We start from the raw sequence: 20,230 nt of genomic DNA on the forward strand, positions 1-20,230 counted from the left end.
TTCAGCTCTGTTTATATGCTGTTACCTGCTTTTGTCTTTGCCTGGTTTTGTAAAGTTGCTTGGTACTGGGCATATGCTGCTAATTTAGCCACTAAGGGCTGTTTTTGTAGAACTTTAGCCTTCTTTGTTGGAGGTTTACCCTAAAAAAAACCAAACACAACCCAAGTAAATAACATCTTTCTAAACTCCCGTCAGGAAATTTCCACAGGTCTGCAGCTAAATTTAACAGATTTAAACTAAAATCAGAAATACACAGAGACTAAGTATCACACATGTATTATAAAATAAATTTAAAAACCAGTAGTAAGGAGTGTCCAAAAGATGACTTTAGTACTACTATCCCAACTTGAACAGCACTATAGATTCACAGTTGTTTACCTGAAAAAAAGATATCTCTTAAAAGCAGGTCAAAAGGAAGAACTTTTAATGTAACTTACAGGAATGCAATTTCTTGGCATTTGTTGCAATGACTCTGAGACAGGGTATAATGATATTTCTTGACATTTTTCTATCTTTTCTTGAATACTACAAACCTGCCTGGATGATTACTTGATTAATATTTTAAGTCAACAGACATATACCTATTAAGAAAACCCTCAAACCCAAGAAACTGATCTTAAAACATGCAGCCCATCTGTACAAATACCCAATTTCACCACCACAGACGACAGAAAGGATGTAAAGAAAACGGTGTCTGTACCGCTACCTGAAGCCTGGCCAGAATGCTGGCCTTCTTGGAGTTGGAGGAATAGCTTCTGGAGCACGACACACTGCAGAAGCGCTTGGTTTTAGAGTAAAAAGCATCCCGGACACCAACCATCCCACACATCTCACACGTAGCTAATCAGAAGAAAGAAAAAAAACCTCAAAATATTAAGAGTGTAGTTAAAATTGCAAAAAAAAAAAATAAATCAGAACGTAGAGGACAGAATGAAGGTCCTGGAGGTGGTACCACCAAACAGTTTCTGAAGGCTTTACCCCAAAGAAAATTGCACAGGAAAAAAAATTTTAAATACCACTACTAATATCAGTGAAACAGCAAGAACCTCAAGTTCACTGGTGAAACAGTGCCTCTTTCTGCTCCCTATCAATTTCATCTCCGGTGCAAGGGAATGACCCAGCTAAATCAGCTGAAGCTGATTTTTGGTGTTTCACTGTTCTCAAGGAAGCATCTGCTTTGAATCTGGGCTTGCCACTCTTGGTTTCCTCTAAACATAGAATACTTCCAACCTGAAATAAAACCAGATTTACTGTTTGATTCATAAATTAGTATATCCCAATTACCCCCAGCACACTAGTGTTTTTTTCTGGCTAGAATCACGTTTCAGAGATGGACAGCATCAACCACAGTGTATTCCATGATGAGTAAGACTCAGAGACCAACTAATGCTAGTGAGAAAACACCCAAATTCTGCCCACAGAGAGCTCTAGGATTTCATATAAAATATTTTTCCCTGATAACAAAAGAAATCTTCCCTGTCAATTTATTTTCCTGGATCCTCCAGCTCTCAGCTAGTGAGGAGTGAACAGATATACATTAACAGGTTTTATACAGTAGCAGTAATGAAGTTTTCCTAGTATAGGAAGAAATATTTAAATGCATTGTACATGTAACAAAGGGCAGAGAAAAGGTATGCCCTGGCATAGACAGAACACACTGACATTGTCCTCAAAGCTCCTCAAAGAATAAAACTAATGCACATGAGAACACACACATGCATGTTCGAACACAACACATTTGACAGGAGGGCAGATGTTCCCATACTATTTCTTCCCTGTCAGCAGGATTCAAACCCTCTCTTATTTCAGTTTAGCAGAACCCAAACAATTCCCCTTCTCAAAACCAACCAACCCCAACCCTTTAGCTGCTTTGATCCCTTTTCAGTTGGGACCAACACTTGGGATGGGACCGTCACAACCCAGCTCACGCTAAAATCCATCAATATCCAAATCCTTGCACTCACACAGCACATACTTACCCATGCCAGATTTGCCATCTGGATAAGTATAAACTTGCCCATTGTTCTTGATAATTGGGAGACTGGACGGCAAAGGAGCAACCTCCTCCTCACTTTCATCTGAACTGGAGCTGCTGCTGGTGTCCTCACTACAACTATCATAACCGTCAAACATCCCGAACGAGTCTCGACGTTTCCTTTCCACTCGCGAACTATGTTCTGTCTAAAAATTAAAAATAACCAAACAACAAAAAAAACCCAAAGAATAGCAGAATGTTCTGAATACAAAGATTCCAAAGTCAAGCTTAAAAAGTTTCACAGGTCAGTCTTCAAAAGCAGATATTCTAAGGCACTGCTGTATCAGCACAGACATGAGCCATGTATTGCCAATTACGTGAGCATTGGTACAATCAAAATTGGCCAATTTTTGGTGTTGTCATATACAGAAAGAAAAAATGTATCTCATGATCCACTGAGAATACACAGGAGCCATCCATATATTTATTTTCCTTGGTATCTTTAGAGTTCATTAAGTCTGATGAGCTGAACACTGACAGCCACACTGATCTTATATGCAAATGAGCACATTCCAGATGGCTGCAGCCAATTCCACTAAAATTCATTCATTTGAGAAAGCTGGGCAGAGAAAAGACAGTTCAATCAAGAGGGCCCTTATACCACAGCAAAAGGAATGAGAGGCTCCCTGCTCTTATTGGCTTGTGGGGTTATCCATAAATCACTCAGCTCCCCCATGAGTCCGTGACTCCTGTGTGAAGCAGGAACACCTCTCCAGCTCACAGGGCTGCTCAGAGGATTAATACATTAACCATTATGAAGAGCTCAGTTACTATGGCAATAGGGTCTGTACAAATGCTGAAAGAGAGAAAGGTGACTAATTTGCCACTGTCATGCACAAAAAACTTGTTACATAATAGTTTTTCTATAATCAAAAAATCTGAAGTAGGATAAAACCACACAATTTTGTAGAAGGCATGACAGTTAAGCAATTTCCAGCAAAGACAGCAAAGAAGCAAGAGATTAACAGATGTACTTTTTCTGAGGCACATCCACCACATGCATTTTGATACAGTGACAATTTTCAGTTATTAATATCTTACACAGCTCCGTTGAAACAAGGCTACTCCTATGTGATGCCCTCATTAAGCTAAAAAAACATTTTATATTTCATATTATTTCCATAATCTTAGTATCTACTAAGTTTGAGAGGAAATAACAAATAAAGACCAAAAAAAAATCTACAGTAAAAGCACAAGTTAGAGAAGTGAAGTACAGACAAGAAAATAAGAAAAATTTAAAAAGCCTTTGGCTCAACTTCCTTTTCCAAGACCTAATTTTATTTAAAAGTCAGTGTAGACAGAAAAGTAATGTGACTGGGATTTTCCTTCTTAAATTGCATTTGGATTCATAGCTTCAAGATTTCGTCACAATTCCCCAAACCCCTTTCCTAGAGGATATGCCTGAACATCTTTGTTGTTACATCTCCTTCAAGCCTTTTTCTGCCATGCTATGCCTTTATTATAATATATTTTACTTGGAAATCTAAATTAATCCTATTATGGAAGAATTTCCTAATAGGCACAAGGGAAAACTGATTTCCACACTGACCCAATCTTAGCATGCAATTATTAAAAAAAAAAATCTCCAAAAACCCAGTAAGCACAAAAGGTTATGCAATAAGGCAAACACTTTAAACACACTTACAGTAGTTCTGAAACAAAACAACCAAGTCAGTGTAATGTTAATTATGAATATACACCCCAGACAAAAAAAAAAAAAAAAAAAAAAAGGTATTAAACCAAATCAAATTTAGGATAGGGCACAACCTGACAACTTCCTCAAGGCACTGAAACCAGCCCACGGGATTTTTAGAGGAAACACTGAGCCATGGCAAACAAAGGCTGGCTCTGACCCGTGCTGGCAGCAGTGTCACCTGTCCCATCTGCCACCAACATGCATGACAGTGACTTGTTTGTGTGTGCACATGTGTGCAGCTTAAGGCAGAAGATGAGCACAACGTCACCATGGATACAGTGTCCTGCCAACACTGCCAGAAATTTCCAGAGCAGATGACGAAAACTTCATCTTCCTTAAGATTTTAGGAACTCCTTAACATCTCGGTATTTAAGTTCTCTTGACCACAGTCTCTGCTAAGATATAAACTGTGATTCCATATGAACCATTCCCAGCAGTACTCCCAAAGCACTATGATGCTTAGAAGGTTTTATGGACAGATACTTGTGGTGCTTCAAAGCCTAGGGAAGGATCTCCCTCCTCATGCCCTTATCCTCTTTAAGACAGCTGGTCTGATTTCACTAAGAGATTAGGGCCTCATCCCATACCAAGGTGTGATTCTATGGCTTCAGCTCTCTTATGGAGGCTGCAGTACAAGCCTGTCTTAGGGTATCCCCTTCCCACTCCAGACTGGAGAACTCTGGCCCTATAGGGTGGTAACTTTGCTCAGTGGTCTGAAATGCTGATGCCACTCAGAAGGAATTGAAGGGCAGCCCATTCCCAGTCTCTCCAATTCCCCATGCCAGCTCTGCTCCCACTGCCAGGGAAGGTGGAAGAAGAACTGGGAGCAAGGTGAAGGACCAGAAGCTGAAGTACAGGGCAAGGTTAGGAGGACTACCACAACAGTACACCTGGCTCTTTTGTATCACTTCCACTTAGAACTTCAATATCATTGCTAAGCTGTTTGCCAAAATATCCACAGATGGAAAGGAAAACAGCTTCTCTTTGTAAATGGAAAGTTGGGCGCTCAATTAGGAAAAATCATTCTTCAGTTTTATACAACTTCAAAAGTAGCAATCATCAAGTTTTTGAGTTTAACTACACTGTCAAAACAAACCTCATGTATCACCTTTCCATTTACTTAATATTCAGCCAAACTGCTCCAATTCAAAATTATTGAATATCAAATCTGCAATTCAAATCAGCAGTTTGCTTATTTTAAAATAATACTGTAGTTTTTAGAAAACATTTGTATCTCAGCTTTTGCCAGATAATTTATGCAGGACATTCTTAATGTTCATTTGTAGTTACCTGGATTGCAATTGGGAAAATGACTCAAAATGTTTTGTGAGATTTCAAAAAGGCAGAGTTTGCAGGAAAAAAACCAACAAAATACTTCGTACACAAAAGTAGGTGAAAGTTAGGGAAGATGATACACAAATACCTATGCTGAAATTTTGTTAGAGCAGATCAAAACACTTCTATTTTGATAATAAACACCACAGAGGTTCTTTTTAACCCATGTTGAAACACAGCATTTGTAGGAACAAAGTGAACATGAGGAAGCTTTGAAAACCCTTCCTGTAGAATTCAGATGAAGAAAAGGAGCTCTAGCATCTGGAAGTGAAAAAAGTAGGAGCACTGCTTGAATTCAAAGGTCAAAGACACATCCTTACAAGAAGGACAATGTATACCTCAAACAGAATTATAACCAAGATAAAGCAGCAGCTTTGGTACAGCAGCAGTTGGCAATTTCTGCTGAGTCCTTGCTAATTGGTTCCACCTTTTTCTTTTGAAAATTAAGTACAAAATTTCCCCCTTTCTGATTTTCTAGGGCCTCAATCTTTTTCCAGAAGCTCTCAACCACCTCATCAACAGTTCCTGAAGTACTGGTCCTGTAATACACTATGGTGAGCTTCATCAGAGATACCAGGAAACTGGAACCATCTACCTTATGCACATTCTCTCTCCCTTTGTTGTTATCCCTCCTATCTTCAGAAAAGGCAAAAGGAGAGCCCAGGAAATGACAGATCAAAGAGCCTCATCTCATCCCTGATGAGGTAACAGAACAAGCAATGTTGGAAGTCATTTCTAGGCATGTGAAGGACAAGCAATTCTTGACGAGTCCTTTTAGGCTTCACAGACAACAGCAAGACCTTGTCTGTCCAAAGCAGCATCTCCCCACAGCAGCTGCAGGTCCTTGGATTCAAAATAGGTGCACAGAGGCGCACAAAAAAACAACCCTTAAATCAATACAAAATCAGCTTCCTACTCTTCAGAGCTGGACTTAGCACTAAAAATCATGCTGAGGAGATTGTCTTTTCCTCAAAACACAACATAAACAGTATTCAACTTCTAACAAAACAAGGACCAGGCTCCTGTCTATCCACAGAAATTGCTTGGAGCAGGAGCCTGGCTTGCTATTAAACAGAACCTTGCAGCTGGTTAATGCCAAAAGAGCAGCAGCTTGAGTAACTACTCTGCTAATAGAGTCTATTGGTACATTAAGCCAAAGCAATGCACAAACAAAAGAACAAGACAAACTTTCAGGCATTCTGGCTAAGGTTTATTTTCCTAATAAGATTACTGGTTCCTCAACAGAGGTTTTTAGTCAGAGCACTGTGAAATGTATCATGAGCAGCACTAGCAAATTACCCTGTACTATTTTTGCTCAGGGGGTTTCTTGCATACTTTTCTTTATTGAAGCGATGGGTGGAGAAAGGAACTCTTAAGAACTGCTTTCTTTTTCTGCCCAACTTCCCATTTTCCTGTTCTTCCCCTCCTCCCTGTGAATACTTGACCACAGAGCATTTTTAAGAAATTCTCTTAATTAAGCATTACATAAGGTAAAAGGTATGAAAAAGAACACAGTTAGGGAAACTGGTTTCCCTGAGAGCAGGAAGGCAACTCTAAAGGAAGAAAATAACAGTTTCTCACTCTAGACATACATTTTTATATACATATATATACACACACATTGAATTTGGTCAACACATTATAGCATACATTCTTTGACTTTAGTAACTACTCTTACAACACAAAAAAGTGGGCACAAAGGGTGAGCAATCCATGGCAAAACCAGATACCATTTCATGTTATTTAGACATCAAACACTTACTTAGGAAATGGCTTTAGAGTCTTGATGAAGACTATGCTCCAGCATTGCCAAAATTTATGCAAAAGAGTTTTGAAGGTAAGAACGTGCAAGAAAAACACCCCATTATTATGTAACCAAAACTATTACCACCAGGTAAGCTCAGCTGGCCTCAGGAGGAAGATCCAAAACAGCCACAGAAAGGTTTCAAACCACTCCAAATGGTTGTTGTTACTTTTGAATTCAATCTGGGGCTTGAACTAAGAATGGAAGCAATTTGGAGCTTGGAGTACAGGAGCTGTAGCCCAGCAAAGGTACACCAGCACTTCAACAGAGGCATCACTTCCTATATTCAGCTGCAGCCCTCCCAAACAGGACAGAACTAGGGACAGATGGGATCTGAGGCCAAGGTCAACCATGAGGTCACCACAACCTTCAAGCCAGGGGTCTGTCATAAGACAGATTTACTTTAATCACATATCCTGAATGGATCCAAGGGAATTTCCAAGTTAAAATTAAACTTGATGCACAGGTTTTGTTTCCAATAGTTCATGGATGCTTTATGCTACAAACTTAGTTTCAGCTCTGGATGTTAAGGAAACACTACAATAGGAAACACTACAATTTATTACAACTCTTTGAATGCAAGTTGGCCAAAATAATTTACAGTAGAATAGTAGCTTGTCCCTGTGGAACTGAAGCCTAATTGTGCCTCACAACATGACCAAAAAAGAAAATTCAAACATGATACCAATTTAAAGAAAACACACTTTCAGCTTTCATTAAAAACAAACAAACAAAGACCCCCAAAACTAAACATCTTGGGATTCTTGGAAATCAGAACCAACCACACTTACTTTTTTTATATAAGCAACTCACCTCTATCTGGAAATGTGCCTTCCACTCTTATTATAAGTAAAATCTCTGCTGGAAAATTACAGAAATGTTTTTTCCTGTCTCTTCATTTGCTATGTATGACAGCATTTTGTCTGAAGCCAGTTTCTGCTGTTTGCCAATGGTTTTGTCCATAGCCTCTTCCCCAGGGGGTTTCACACAAGAGGGGAGACTCTTTCATAAAAAAATATATCACATTAGCAGGAAGTTTTGGAGGGGGGTGTGATGATTAATCTGTGAAATATCTGAGTTTTGATAAAACTAAAAATCTGTTACAAACTCTATTACATTTCTATAAGGCCCTTACAGGAGTGAAGCAAAGGAAGAGGCAAATATTTCACTTTAAACACCGTGTTACCATTAATATTAACAAACAAACCCCAAATAAAATAAACTTAAATGTAAAGAACCCCAAAACCACCACCAACCCCAAACAAAAGTCTTCCAACACCTAAATTCATTCCACGTGCTCAGAGCCAGGTTCAGCAAAGGACCCCACATCCCCAGTGTGCCAACTTACCTGAGAAATGAAGGAATGCAGTAGTGCTTTGCAGAAGGTATGAAAAGCCTTGCAAAATTAAATCAAATTTTAGAAGGTAAGAGAAATGAAAGCCAATGAGAGGGAACTTCTCTGCATGTTACCACTGCTGCCAGGGGCACCTTGCTCTTTAGGGAACAACGAAGAGAATTCTTACTTCCAGTTTGCAATCTTTCTGCATGTGCACAAGCCCACATGTTCTCAAGAACAACACCTAAAGTGTTCCTGGGAAACAAGATCCCTCTGCATAGTTTCCTACAGCCTACATTACTCACTTCCTCAAATCGATGCCTAGGCCAAAGAAATGAGTTAAGACAATTAACCTGCCAAGTTTTATTGCCTTCTTAAGGGAATATATTATTTTAGTTCTCATTGAAGGCTCCAGGTTAGACTCTCATAGCCATAGTCCATTTCTTTTAAGTCAAAATTAAAGTGTTGAATACAATAAATAGGTAAATGCAGGTCCTCAAGCCTGCAAAATAATTTTAATTTAAAATACAAGAGATTGCCCTGCAGCTTTCAGTTTGACTAGGTTTAGATTTGAAAAATTGCAACAGTTGCCAGCCACATTTTAAAATAAATTGCTTTTTCACGCACAGAATTTTTTACTATAATCAGCATATGCTTTGTAGCAGGACTTTTAATTTTCAAAGCCACACCGGGCAGAAATTGCTACACTTTCAAACATTTCCAGCAACAACCTGAAAGTGAAACTGGTTTCACGAGTTTACTACTCCTCACAAAAAGAACAAAGTCACAACATCAGAAGTCAGAAAACTTGCACGGAGGTGGGGGGGGGAAGTGGCCGCAAAAAATCCAAAATTTTTGAAGCACTGATAATAAAGAAAAACTCTCCAGCACTAAACATGACCACGCTGGAAAACTGAACTTTAAAGGCTGGAGGAAGTTGCTGAAGCCCGGCACTACAGCGCAGCAGCGGGAGAAGCGGATCCGAGCGAGGAGCTGAAACTTTTCTCCGAGACAAGAGGAAAGAGGGGCGAAGGGCAAAACCCGACAGAGGGGCACAGCCGTGCCGCCCCCGCGGCTCCGGCAGAGCCCCCCGCGGGCAGCGGCGCGGCCCCCGCAGCCCCCGCACCCCGCGGGGCCGCCCCCGCAGCAGCCGCGGCTGTCCCGACCTTCTCCCTCACGCTGCGAGGCCGCCTCCCCCCGCACGGGCACCGCGGATCGCTCAGCTCCCGCCCCACTCTCGGCCCGCGCCGCTCCCCCACCAGGGGCCGGGGCTGCCGCGGGGCTGCACCGCCCGCGGGCTCCGGTACTCACCAGCTCCTTTGTGTTTTCCATCAGGCCCTCATGGGCAGGAGCCGCTTAGCTGCCTCTGCGCGCTCGCCCCAGGGACTCGGGCGCTGCGGGTGCCCGCGGTCGGGGCGGGGAGCAGCGGGGCGGGGATGGGCCGGCCGGTGCAGCCGCTCCGAGCGCCGGGAACCGAGCACGACCGACGGCGGCCGCCGGGACATCAACAACACGAGCGCACGGCTGCGCAGGCGCGGACACGCCCCCGCCGGGATCGGGCTGCGCGGAGCGGCCCCACTGCCATACGCCTCCCCCTCCCCCCGGGCGAAATCATTTGTTACCGGGGGTGGGCACTCCGCGCCAAGGCAGGGACCGCGGGGCATAGGAGCAGCCGTGGCCGCCAGCGAGTGGCGGTGCGCACGGGATGTCCCGGTGAGGGGCCGATGAGCAGCCGGTGAGGGACGAGCGTTGCCTCCCGGGTCGGTGATCCCCCCCCGGGAGCTCGCAATGGAGCGGCCCAGCTGGGCCGCGTCACGTGGAACTGGGGATGGGCGGGGAGCTGGGGGCAAGGGGAAGAGAAGAGAGGAGTCACGTGACCGCGGGTCGCCGCCGGGGGCGGGGGCGGGGCGGTGTCATGAGCCTATCGCAGACGGGGGGCGGGTCCAGGCGAGGCTCACGTGACCGGGGGTGCACGTGTTCCGGTTCCGGGTCTGGCGCGCCATGCGCGGCCTGGCGGGGCGGGAGCGGGGAGCGGCAAAAGCGGGGAAAGCAGCCGGAATGAAGGCGGCGAAGAAAGTGCCTAAAGTGCCCAGAGCGGGTAAAATGACGAAACCCAAGCGGACGGCGAAGCGGCTCCTGGCCGTGGGGAATCAGGCGGCGGCCTCTGAGGCGGCGCGGCGCGCCCGCCACCTGAAGGCGCTGGGCCGCGTGTCGGGAGCCGAGCGGGAGCTGGAGGAGCTGGTGTTCGGCGACAGCCTCAATGCGGAGGAGGACGAGCTGCTGCGGCGCCTGGCCGGGCCTCGACGGGTACGGCACATCCAGGCCCGAGCCGAGAGCGGCAGCCCCGATCCCCGGGCCCCAGCCCCGATCCCCGGGCCCCAGCCCCGATCCCCGGGCCCCAGCCGCGTCCCCGGTCACACGGTCCGTTTGGTTGTTTTCAGGTTGCTGCTGCAGAGGGGAAGGGTCTCCAGGAAGAGTCCAGCGATTCGGGGGTGGAAAATGAAGCGAAACGTGACTTACCGCTCAAAAAGCCGGCCTGGGTAGATGAGGATGATGAAGCTGAGGAAAAGTAAGTTCAGGTTAGGTGATGGGAATTGTGTGTCACACGTGGGAGTGCTTATAAGTGGCCTTGCTTTGAACGATGTTTGTGTTTTGTTTGTTTTTACCCTCTAGTGTTGATATGACCCATAAGTACAGGAAAGATTTCATGAAAAGTGATGCCGAGACAACGCTCACTAAGAAAAAACTAAAGAAAAGACTTGAGGAACAGTGAGTTTCACTGATGTTTTTGTGGCTGACTGTATTGATTATATTGATCTCATGATTGTTGCTCTCCGAGGTGGGTGCCAGAAGGATGTTGCCAGACTCTTTTCAGTGGCACCTAGAACAGGATAAGGGGCAGTGACCATAATTTAAAACACAAAAAGTTCCATCTCAACGTGAAGAAGAGTTTCTTTCCGTGGAGGTCACCAGAGCTCTGGAACAGCTGCCCAGGGAGGCTGTGGAGTCTCCCTCTGGAGACATTCCAAACCCACCTGGACGTGTTGGCATGTCACCTGCTCCGTGTGACCCTGCTCTAGCAGGGAGTTGGACTGGGTGATCTCCCTTTCCAATCCAACAATTTTTTAAGCTAAAATATATTTATGTGACATTCCAAGTCACTTTTCTCTTTATTCACTGTTCTCATGTGGTCTCTTTAAAGTCAGGGCTTCTTGCAGTATTTGCAGTGTTTATAAATAACAAATGATACTAAGAATAGTAAATAAAATGTGCATTAGCACTGGACTAACTTGTTTAATACTTGTATCAAAGTGTCATTGATAATTTGTCTTCTAGGGAAATATACAAGAAATATACAAGAAATTTATCTTCTAGGGAATTATACAAGAAACAGTAAAATCTTTAATTTTTTTAAAATAAATTAAAAAACTTGCATTGTGTTCTAAGTACAAGTAATCCTGCAAAATTCTGACTGTGCATCTTCTCAGTACTTAACTCATGGAAGGAAATGACTGTCTCACAAAAGTTATGTTTTTTTTCTCTTTCCTCTTTTTCTTATAAGGTTTCAGCAAGCCATGGGAGGAGTTCCTGCTTGGGCTGATTTGGAAAACAGAAAGAAATCCAAAAGGACTTTGAGTGATAGTAAATATCCCCCGTGCTATTTTGATAAGTGTTTCTGTGATTCCCTGTTCTTGCTAGAAGATAATTACTTTAGATGCCTTCTCAGTTTCAGTAGTGTGATAGAATGCTGGCTATGTCAGCTTTGTTCCTTCAGTGTGCTTTAATTTAATTCATTTCAGTGAGGAATGTGTTGATTTTGCTGTGGGTGCTTGTGCAATTGGCTGATTCCACGTGCTTTGGTTTAATGAGGTGACAGTGATGAAGATGATGATCTGCTACGCAGGACTGGCAATTTCATAACGAGCTCAGAGTCTCTGCCAAGAGGGATTTTGAAGGTAATGACAAACCTTGTCTTTCCACTTCAGTTGGGCTTAAGTGCACACTTTGACTCTTGTTGTGTATAAAATTAGTGATTCTGTGAATTTGTTTCTGCAGCTAGAAGCTTTAGAGAATAAGCAAATTGAGCAGTTCACATGAAAGCATGAAACAATAAACTGAGGTGTATTGTTTGACATAAGAATTTTCTGCACTCTAAATAGCATCTTGTAGTAGGATTTTAATTACTGCAGATGGAGGATGGAATTCTCCCACAACTTTGAAGTGACTGAAATGATCTTTAAAAGACAGCCTGAAATGAGTATTTCTCACACATATGTCTCCTACAGCTATATCAGATGAGTCAGAATGCAGCTGGTTTTACACTCAGTTTCAGTGCAGATAGAAAGGCTGGTGAGTTCAGCCTGTGTTTGTACTGCAGCAGCTCCCTGGACAGGCTGTGTGTGCTCTGCTCACGTCACGCTGCCCAGAACTTCATCACAGGGCTTGAGGTCTTGTAGCGTAAAGAATAAATGGCTTTTTATTCAGCATAAGTGACTGTTGGGTTTTTGGGTTTTTTTAACTGTCTGATCTGTGTTGTAGGTGAGCACCTGCCTTCCTGCAAACCAGGAACGTTTTGCCAATGGAAAGCTGGTGACAGTGCAGTTCCATCCTTCAGCTCAAGTGGTGATGACAGCTGGCCATGATCGCTCCGTGTCCCTCTTCCAGGTGAAGAGCTTCAGCTTCTACTCTGCTGATGGTCACTGACATAGAACCTTTTTTTTTGAGTGTACATGAAATAGCCTGGAATGGTGGATTTTGTTTTCTCTCTTCCTCTGCACACTGTCAGTGGTTACACAATGTGGTTACAATGGAAATTCCTTGGTTAAAGGCATCTTGAAAGGAGTTTCCACCTGTGACTTCACACCAAGCACGTGCAGAGTACTGGCAAACTCTTTGTCTCGGAGTTTTTAGCTGAAGATTTGTGTTTAAAAACGTTTGGTTTGAAGGTTTGCAAGTGACAAGTACTAAGGAGATTTTTTGTTCCTAAGTTGTTTGGAGAGCCTGTAGTGGGGGGAGCAGCCCACTTTGCTTTGAGACTGTAAGATTGCTGTGCAGCCTTGTTGGGGATGGAGAAGCTATGCTGCAGGAAGAAAGTGTTCATCCCGAGACACTGCCAGGCTCCTCTGAAAACTGAAGATCCTACTTTTATTTAGGAATTCTTAGCATGGCCTAATGTCTCTGAAATGGTCAGACAAGTGGAATGTGATACTCTCACAGAGCTGCAAGAAAACCCAAATCAGAGCAGATGTTTCCATTTAGAAAAAGCACAGCAGAGAGATTATTTGAACAAAGCACGGGCGAGATGAGGCAGGGCAAGAGGTGTGAGGGCTATGAGAAAGGCAGGGAGTGCCTGTTACATGAGGTGAGGAGCTAAGAACCACATCATTTGTAGGAGAGAGAAAGAATTTAAGGCTTCAGAGTGGTGTGCCTCTTACTACTTAAGTCTCAGCTGAGAACTTGGTATGATTTTTCCTCTGTAAAAGTATTTGATATATTCCTCAATATGACAACCTGGTTTGTTACTTTCTTTTTTAAGGTGGACGGTATAAGGAACCCAAAAATACAGAGCATCTATTTAGACAGTTTTCCAATTTATAAGGCTCGTTTCAGTGTGGATGGAGAACAAGTTATAGCCACTGGCACTCACCACAGCATGTTCTTTGTGTATGACATGATGGCTGGGAATATCATCCCAATCCCAAAAGTAAGAGGTATGTTTTGCAGCTCTGAGTGTGTGGCCACAGTTGAATCTGTCCCAAATAGAGATGGCACATTAATTTCCTTTAAAACAAAGTGCAGTGGGTTGTTGGAGGTTGTATTTTTAACTTGTCTTCAAGGAAATAAAGTACCTTTAGTGTTAGTTGTCTGGGATATTAATTATCACACATGATAAGGTTGAGTTCAGCTTCTCTGTGGCAGCAAATTGCAGAAATGAAGAACTGGAGTCAGGTTTTAGTCATATTCATCCTACCTCTTAAATATTGAGGCCAAAGAATAAATTGCACCAATTTCAAGTTTCAAATCTCTTTTTAAAGGTGTGGAGGAAAAATTCCTCAGGAACTTCGAACTCTCTCCAGATGGATCATTTATGCTGCTAATTGGAACTTCAGGTTACCTTCACTTGCTGTCCATGAAGGTACTTGCTCTGCATGGTGTAGCTTTGCTTCCTTGGTGCCTTTCCCTTTTGAATCTGCTTTTTTCTCATCTGCAAGGCAATCTAACTTTCAGCTGAAGCCGAGGTATGACACGTACTGTGACCGCCCTCAAAAATGTGCTGTGGAATCAACCCACTGCAGCTTTAGGGAATTATTTTGAGCACTGAGACTTTGTTCCCCAGCTCCATGGGGCTGCTGGAGCTCAGGGCAGTTCCACGGCGTTTTCAGCTAGAAGAAGTCGTGTGTCAGTGCTGTATTTCAGCTGCTTGCACAAGCACTGTGCTGGCAAGAGGAGTGGAAACAGCATGGGAACAGGCACCTGGGGGTGGAAGAAATATAGGACTGCTTTTTTGGGAGTCATGCTAGTGCCTGCTGCTGTGCTCTGTTCATGAATCATGCCAACACTGATTCATAATGCATACAGCCATCTTTCAGCTGAATTTTAAAATGCCTTATGATGCCAGGTGGATTTGTATTAAACTTTCACAGGGAAAAATGCTTCTAAAGGAGAAAGTTCAGTTTTGTACAACTCAGGCCCTTCAGTGAGAGAGCAAACAAGTGTTTGTTGATCCAGCTGCAGTTAGAGTGAGAGCTTGTGCTCTGCTCTGCAGGCACTGACAATGTTGGTGCTGTTCTCTGAATGTCAGGATAGATAACTTAAGTTTTTTATGGGACAGGAAACAACTTTTCTGTAGATTTTTGGTAGAATCTCTGTTGGCTTTGTTCTTCATCCTGCAGACAAAAGAACTGATCAGCACTATGAAGGTGAATGGAAGGTGCACTGCCTCTGCTTTCACCCCAGACAGCAGTAAAATATACAGCTATTCAAGTGAGTATTGCAGCAGCTCTAGTAATAATTCCATTTAAATTGCATGACTTCTTAGAAGTCACTTATAGTTTTAGAAAAATAATTTAAAAAATTTATGCTAGTATCTCTCCTAAAAATACAACCAAGTGATCAATCATTAAAGAATGGAATTAACTATTTTAGTATGCCTTTAATTGTTGGGGTTCTTTTAAAATACCTATATTTGATAGTTGTAAATTAGCTTCTAGTTGTCATCTAATTAATTTTTTTTAGCAAAATGGACTAACAAAGTGACGTGTTTGTGTGTTTTCTCTAATATCTTTCAATCTGCAACCAGAGGAAGGTGAAGTTTTCATTTGGGATGTGAGGAGCAGAAAGAGTCTACACAAATTTGAAGATGAAGGTTCTTTGGAAGGAAAGTGCATTGCTGTTTCAAAAAATAACCAGTATGTGGCATGTGGGTAAGTGACTGAACTTTGACAGCTTCCTCTGCTATCATTCTGAAGCTCTTCAGTGGACCTGTGGGTGGCTGGTGGGAGTGTAGGAACATGGTTTGGTTCTAATAAGTGAAGAGTAGGCAAGAATAGATTAATATTCCCTATTTTATGTTAATAAATTAATATTCTCTATTTTATGGTAATAATTTACTTTTCTCTTTGTAAATATAAAATACCATAGTACACCTAAAACAGTAGGAGTGATACTGATATTACTATTGCCATGTATGGGTTCAGCAGTTAATTTTGAAATCATGCTGACTAAAATCACAAATTCTGTAACAGCAATGTTAATTCAGGGTCTTCTCCCTTTTCTAGTTCTCTTCCCAGTAGTCTAAATTTGGCTTCTGCAAGACAGCATGTTAGCCTTTCAAAAGGGGCCTCAACTCAAAGCCACAAGCTGAAACTGTTTCTCCAGATTTACTGAGATGCAGTTTTAGCTAGTGTCTGGATTCTTTTAAATGAGAACAGCAAATAAATAGAGGAGTACAATATATATTTTCCTAGCTCACTATAGAAGAGGATTTTAAAGTGAGCTAATGCTATAGTTATTAAAAAAAACCCCAAAAACAACAATAACAAACAAAAAACCAACCAAAAAAAAAAAAAAAACCCACCAAAAAACCCCCAAACAACAACAAAACAATAAAAAACTTGAAATTATTTCAGAATTTTTTGATACCAAGCTCTCCTTGCTTTGAATTCATCCTGGTAAGAGATGGGCTCATCAAGGCTCTCCACAGTTGAGTCTCTTATTATATAAGAAAAAAGAAAATCCAATCCAGCAAAAACCTAAACTCCACTAGATACTGTTATAAACTCCAAAGGAAAATAAAGCTCCAAACAAAATATTATTGTAGACTCCAGTAAATAATGGGAAATTACATTTTCAGGTGAGTAGTGGCTATAGATAACAAGACAGTTATATACTGGAATGTTACTTTTCAGTATAATCTTTGTTCATTTTGTTCTTTAGTTCATCTTCTGGAGTTGTAAATTTATACACTACTGATGCCTGCCTCAAAGAAAAACATCCTAAACCAGTTAAGGCCATAATGAACCTCGTTACTTCTGCCACCTGTGTGACCTTTAATCCCACCACAGAGATTTTGGCAGTGGCTTCCCGTGACACTGATGAGGCTGTCAGATTGGTATGTTCAGCTTTTTTGTTGCAATATTTCTTTTATATCTTGCTCAAAATACTGCTGGTGACATAATAAAACTGATATGAAGCAGATAAGGTACTGCAAAAGGTGCTGGACCAACCAGATCAGGATATGGCCAAGACATTCTGCATTTACAAGAGTATAATTATATTTTCTTTAGTAAAGTTGCTCTGAAAATAATATTTTGAAGTTTAGTTTACCTTTTTTAAATGCCCTCTAAAATGTCTGGAAGTGTTTGAGGCCAGGTTGGACAGGGCTTGGAGCAACCTGGTCTAGTGGAGGGTGTCCCAGCTCATGGCAGTGGGTTGGCATTTTGAAGTTTAGTTTACCTTTTTTACCTTTTTTAAATGCCCTCTAAAATGTCTGGAAGTGTTTGAGGCCAGGTTGGACAGGGCTTGGAGCAACCTGGTCTAGTGGAGGGTGTCCCAGCTCATGGCAGTGGGTTGGAATTGGATGAAAACTCTGAGGTCCCTTCTAACCTCACCAATCTGTGATTCAATTTCAGTGCTGTAAATACAGCTCAGCAACAAATGTGAGTTTTCAGCAGCTGGTAACTGTAAACATCTTACTATGGGTTGTTTTTGGTTTTTTTTTTTGCCAGCCTTATCAGAATTCTGGCCAACAGTGAAACTGTTGAATTAATCTGAGGATTTGTAGGCCTGAGAATTGCAGTAATTGGTTCCATGATGTGTTCCCTGCTCATTTTCTCCAACAGACTTCTATATGTAGAGTCATGTAGGGTGGGAATATAATTGAACATTTGAACTTAACATTGAGCTTCAGTTATAGATTTGTGGTTTAATTTTATTTTTAGTGCTTTCTTCCCAACTTTAAATTCTTACCTGTTTCTCAATAGGTACACCTTCCTTCATACACTGTATTCTCCAACTTCCCAGTCTTCAGAAAAAAACAGATTTATCTTACTCAATCTATGGACTTCTCTCCCAGAAGTGGATATTTCTCTGTAGCAAATAACAAAGGCAAAGCTTTGTTATTTAGGTAGGTACTAAGTTAGGTCCATTAATCCCAGATAAGATGTTTATGTTCTGTAAGATGGGGCAGATGACTGTAAGTGATAAAGTGATTCCTGATCTGAATTACACCTGATGAATTGCTGGAGTGTGGAGTTGGCTTTCCCTGCTGGAGATCAACCCTTGTTCTTTGTCTGATTATGCAATACAACATGTTCCCATACTTTTTGATTTTTCTTCCTTGCTGGTATGGTCAGGAGTGAGGAGCAGGGCTAACTTTAAGCAGGAATATTTTTTTTTCAACTCACATGGTGCTTGAAAAACTGCTTAATTAAAAGATGAAATTTTAATGATTTATCAAGACACACAGGGAAAATTTATAAAAATATTCCTAAATATTAATAAATCTTGTGATTTGTCCTTTATTTGAAATTGAACTGCATATTATAATGGCACTTGAGTTATTCTAGCAGGTGGATGTTTGCTGTCTTTTACTACATATATGTTTCAGATTAGCTAAAGATACTCAGTGACACTGCTGAAGAACTATTGTTTCTTTGTGTTGTCCCCTCAACAGATTACTGAGAAGTTTTAAATCTCTCAATTTTTTTTTTCTTTAGGCTGAAGCATTATTCATTCTTCTGAAAGAAGATACAGGAGAAAATGAACCAGTAACTGAGGTGAAAACAGCACTAGAACTGTTTACAGTGTTGGCTCGAGGAGACTCAAAATTTTAATTTTGCTGCCTCCACTTCTTTATAGATGGCAGGAAGAATTTCTTAGTCCTGTGTGATCTGTCCTGCCTGGGTCACTCGTGGGCTGGAGTAGGACTGGCCTTGTCACTCTCAGCTTTTCTGATAATGCAGCAAGTTGATAGTTCAACACAAACCGCTGTCAGCCAGACTGAGCTGGTTATATTTGAGTCAAACTCAGCAGTGTTGATAAACAGCTGCAGGCTGGCAGGGACTTGGCTTGATCCTGTTCTGGAGTATTGTGAGCCCACAGAAGTCTGCATCATTTCAAATTCCCATTACAGGAATTACTGAAGTTTGAAGCATAGTTTGTGTGCAGATACAATTTTATTGTGCACTTAAATGTCTTCTTGGGAAACTGGGAAATCTTGCAGCCTTGACAATAGTACATTAGATTGACAAAAACTGTGTTAAGGAAGGGAGGCTGAACTTGTTTAGACTGGAAGCAGCTCTGACTGCAGCATGTTAAGCTTGCATAGAATTTTGTGATGGCTCAGTGTTTGGAAAATACTAACAAAATTATCTCTACTGGTCTTTCCCCAGGTAACCTGCAGATAAAACAATGCTGACAAAATCAAAGCTTTTTTTTTTCAATTATTATTAATTTTATTTTATATGGAAGCTACAGAATACTAACAGAATATATGTATTTTTAAATTTGTTTGTTTTAAATAAATGCACCTGGTAAGTTTCCAGGCCACTTGTTTCAACTTATTTCAGTGCTTTGTGTAAGCTCACAAGTACAATTTTATTGCTTGACACCCAAGCTTGTGTCTTCCAGAAGTGCTTGCATGTCTTAATTATTATAATTATGTGCAATATTTCAGTGCTGAAACAGAAATTTTGTGCAAACTGACCTCTGCTCCATGCATTTAGCAGGAGTTTTTCCATCAGCCTGCTTCACTTGAGGCTGGGCTGGAAACAGCATTTTGCTGCCTGGAGCAGCCCAGTCCCCTGAGACCCTGCTGATGTTGGTGCTGCAGCTCAGCTCAACTTCCCAGCTGTAGCTTCAAGGTGCCCTAAACCAAGAGGTGAAAAAAACCCACCCTGATTATGCTTTCCTGCCTCCTGTGTCACAGAGATAACTGCATCTAACATGGGTTTAATTCTTAAGGAAAACCCCAGTCTTACCTTTCTGTGAAAGTGAAGAATCCTGAGTATCACATGATTTTTAAATCACTGGTGAAATTGTAATACCATCGGGGTCCCCAAGCTGGGACTGCCAAATCCTTCTCCTCTCTTCCTGAAGTGGCTACCTTGTTCTGCTTAAATTTTTGAAAAAAAAAGGTTGATTAGGGACCTGCTACAGTAAAACCCTGATTTGAGAATAAATTGTGACTCATGTCTGACCTCTTCCCACAATGGAATTTTTTGGGAAGAGACAGCACCAGTCAAGGTGCTCCAGTAACCAGCACTGAAGTCATTAGCACTTCAGTGAAAGTGGCATCCCAGAAGACGTACTCTGAGGATGAGAAAAATTAATTGTGTAACCACGTTAAAGATTTTGACTACAGGAGCCTATTGGTGTATTCTTGTCATGCTATTTTAAAAAATAAAATAGCCTATGTTCAGATATATTAGGTCTTTGAAGTGTTTTTGCCAGTGATTCATTGTAAGATGAGAACTTGAATTCACAAGTCTTGGAAAAAGCAGAGTATGCTCTGGAGGTGTTAAA

At 41.8% G+C, this 20,230-nt stretch overlaps 2 protein-coding genes across 19 annotated transcripts in view; one reads left to right on the forward strand and one right to left on the reverse strand.

Moving 5' to 3' along the window:
* The window catches only part of MBTD1 (mbt domain containing 1), a 35,596-nt gene extending 25,624 nt beyond the window's left edge, over positions 1-9,972 (reverse strand). For 5 of the 15 annotated variants that reach the window (XR_005956795.1, XM_041486641.1, XM_041486636.1 and 2 more), the window contains exons 1-4: positions 9,518-9,971; positions 1,980-2,181; positions 701-840; positions 26-140 (exon numbers count right to left, since the gene is read on the reverse strand). Coding sequence is in view for 14 of the 15 variants with exons in the window: in XM_041486641.1 (XP_041342575.1) it covers positions 26-140; positions 701-840; positions 1,980-2,181; positions 9,518-9,538 (478 nt within the window). In the remaining variant the exon portion in view is untranslated. Of the gene's footprint in view, positions 1-25; positions 141-700; positions 2,182-7,683; positions 7,873-8,218; positions 8,267-9,517 lie in introns of those variants that run through there. The other 10 variants (XM_041486643.1, XM_041486642.1, XM_041486639.1 and 7 more) reach the window with 7 other exon arrangements.
* Positions 9,973-10,166: 194 nt separating this feature from the next.
* Positions 10,167-19,176, forward strand: UTP18 (UTP18 small subunit processome component). 4 transcript variants are annotated; one of them, XM_041486574.1, is made up of 14 exons: positions 10,169-10,513; positions 10,648-10,775; positions 10,880-10,975; positions 11,769-11,848; positions 12,077-12,162; positions 12,746-12,871; positions 13,743-13,917; positions 14,242-14,342; positions 15,100-15,190; positions 15,507-15,630; positions 16,643-16,817; positions 17,689-17,831; positions 18,424-18,483; positions 19,099-19,176. In XM_041486574.1, exons 1-13 carry the CDS (start codon positions 10,208-10,210, stop codon positions 18,446-18,448), a joined length of 1,656 nt encoding a protein of 551 aa, XP_041342508.1. In that variant the 5' UTR covers positions 10,169-10,207; the 3' UTR covers positions 18,449-18,483; positions 19,099-19,176. The 4 variants fall into 4 exon arrangements, with proteins under 4 accessions (XP_041342510.1, XP_041342509.1, XP_041342508.1 ...); XM_041486576.1 differs by lacking the exon at positions 17,689-17,831 and having other exon boundaries at positions 10,167-10,513; XM_041486573.1 differs by having other exon boundaries at positions 18,424-19,176.
* Positions 19,177-20,230: the final 1,054 nt, after the last annotated feature.

The sequence above is a fragment of the Pyrgilauda ruficollis genome, unplaced genomic scaffold, assembly GCF_017590135.1.
Source record: "Pyrgilauda ruficollis isolate IOZ18807 unplaced genomic scaffold, ASM1759013v1 scaffold77, whole genome shotgun sequence".
Classification (NCBI taxonomy): domain Eukaryota; kingdom Metazoa; phylum Chordata; class Aves; order Passeriformes; family Passeridae; genus Pyrgilauda; species Pyrgilauda ruficollis.

Bases quoted from the DNA above. Each gene is read 5' to 3' on its own strand.
- UTP18 (XM_041486573.1), top strand. From the start codon at position 10,208: ATGCGCGGCCTGGCGGGGCGGGAGCGGGGAGCGGCAAAAGCGGGGAAA. The intron at 10,514-10,647 runs GTACGGCACATC...GGTTGTTTTCAG, and splicing joins GCCTGGCCGGGCCTCGACGG to GTTGCTGCTGCAGAGGGGAA. The intron at 10,976-11,768 runs GTGAGTTTCACT...TTTTCTTATAAG, and splicing joins AAGAAAAGACTTGAGGAACA to GTTTCAGCAAGCCATGGGAG.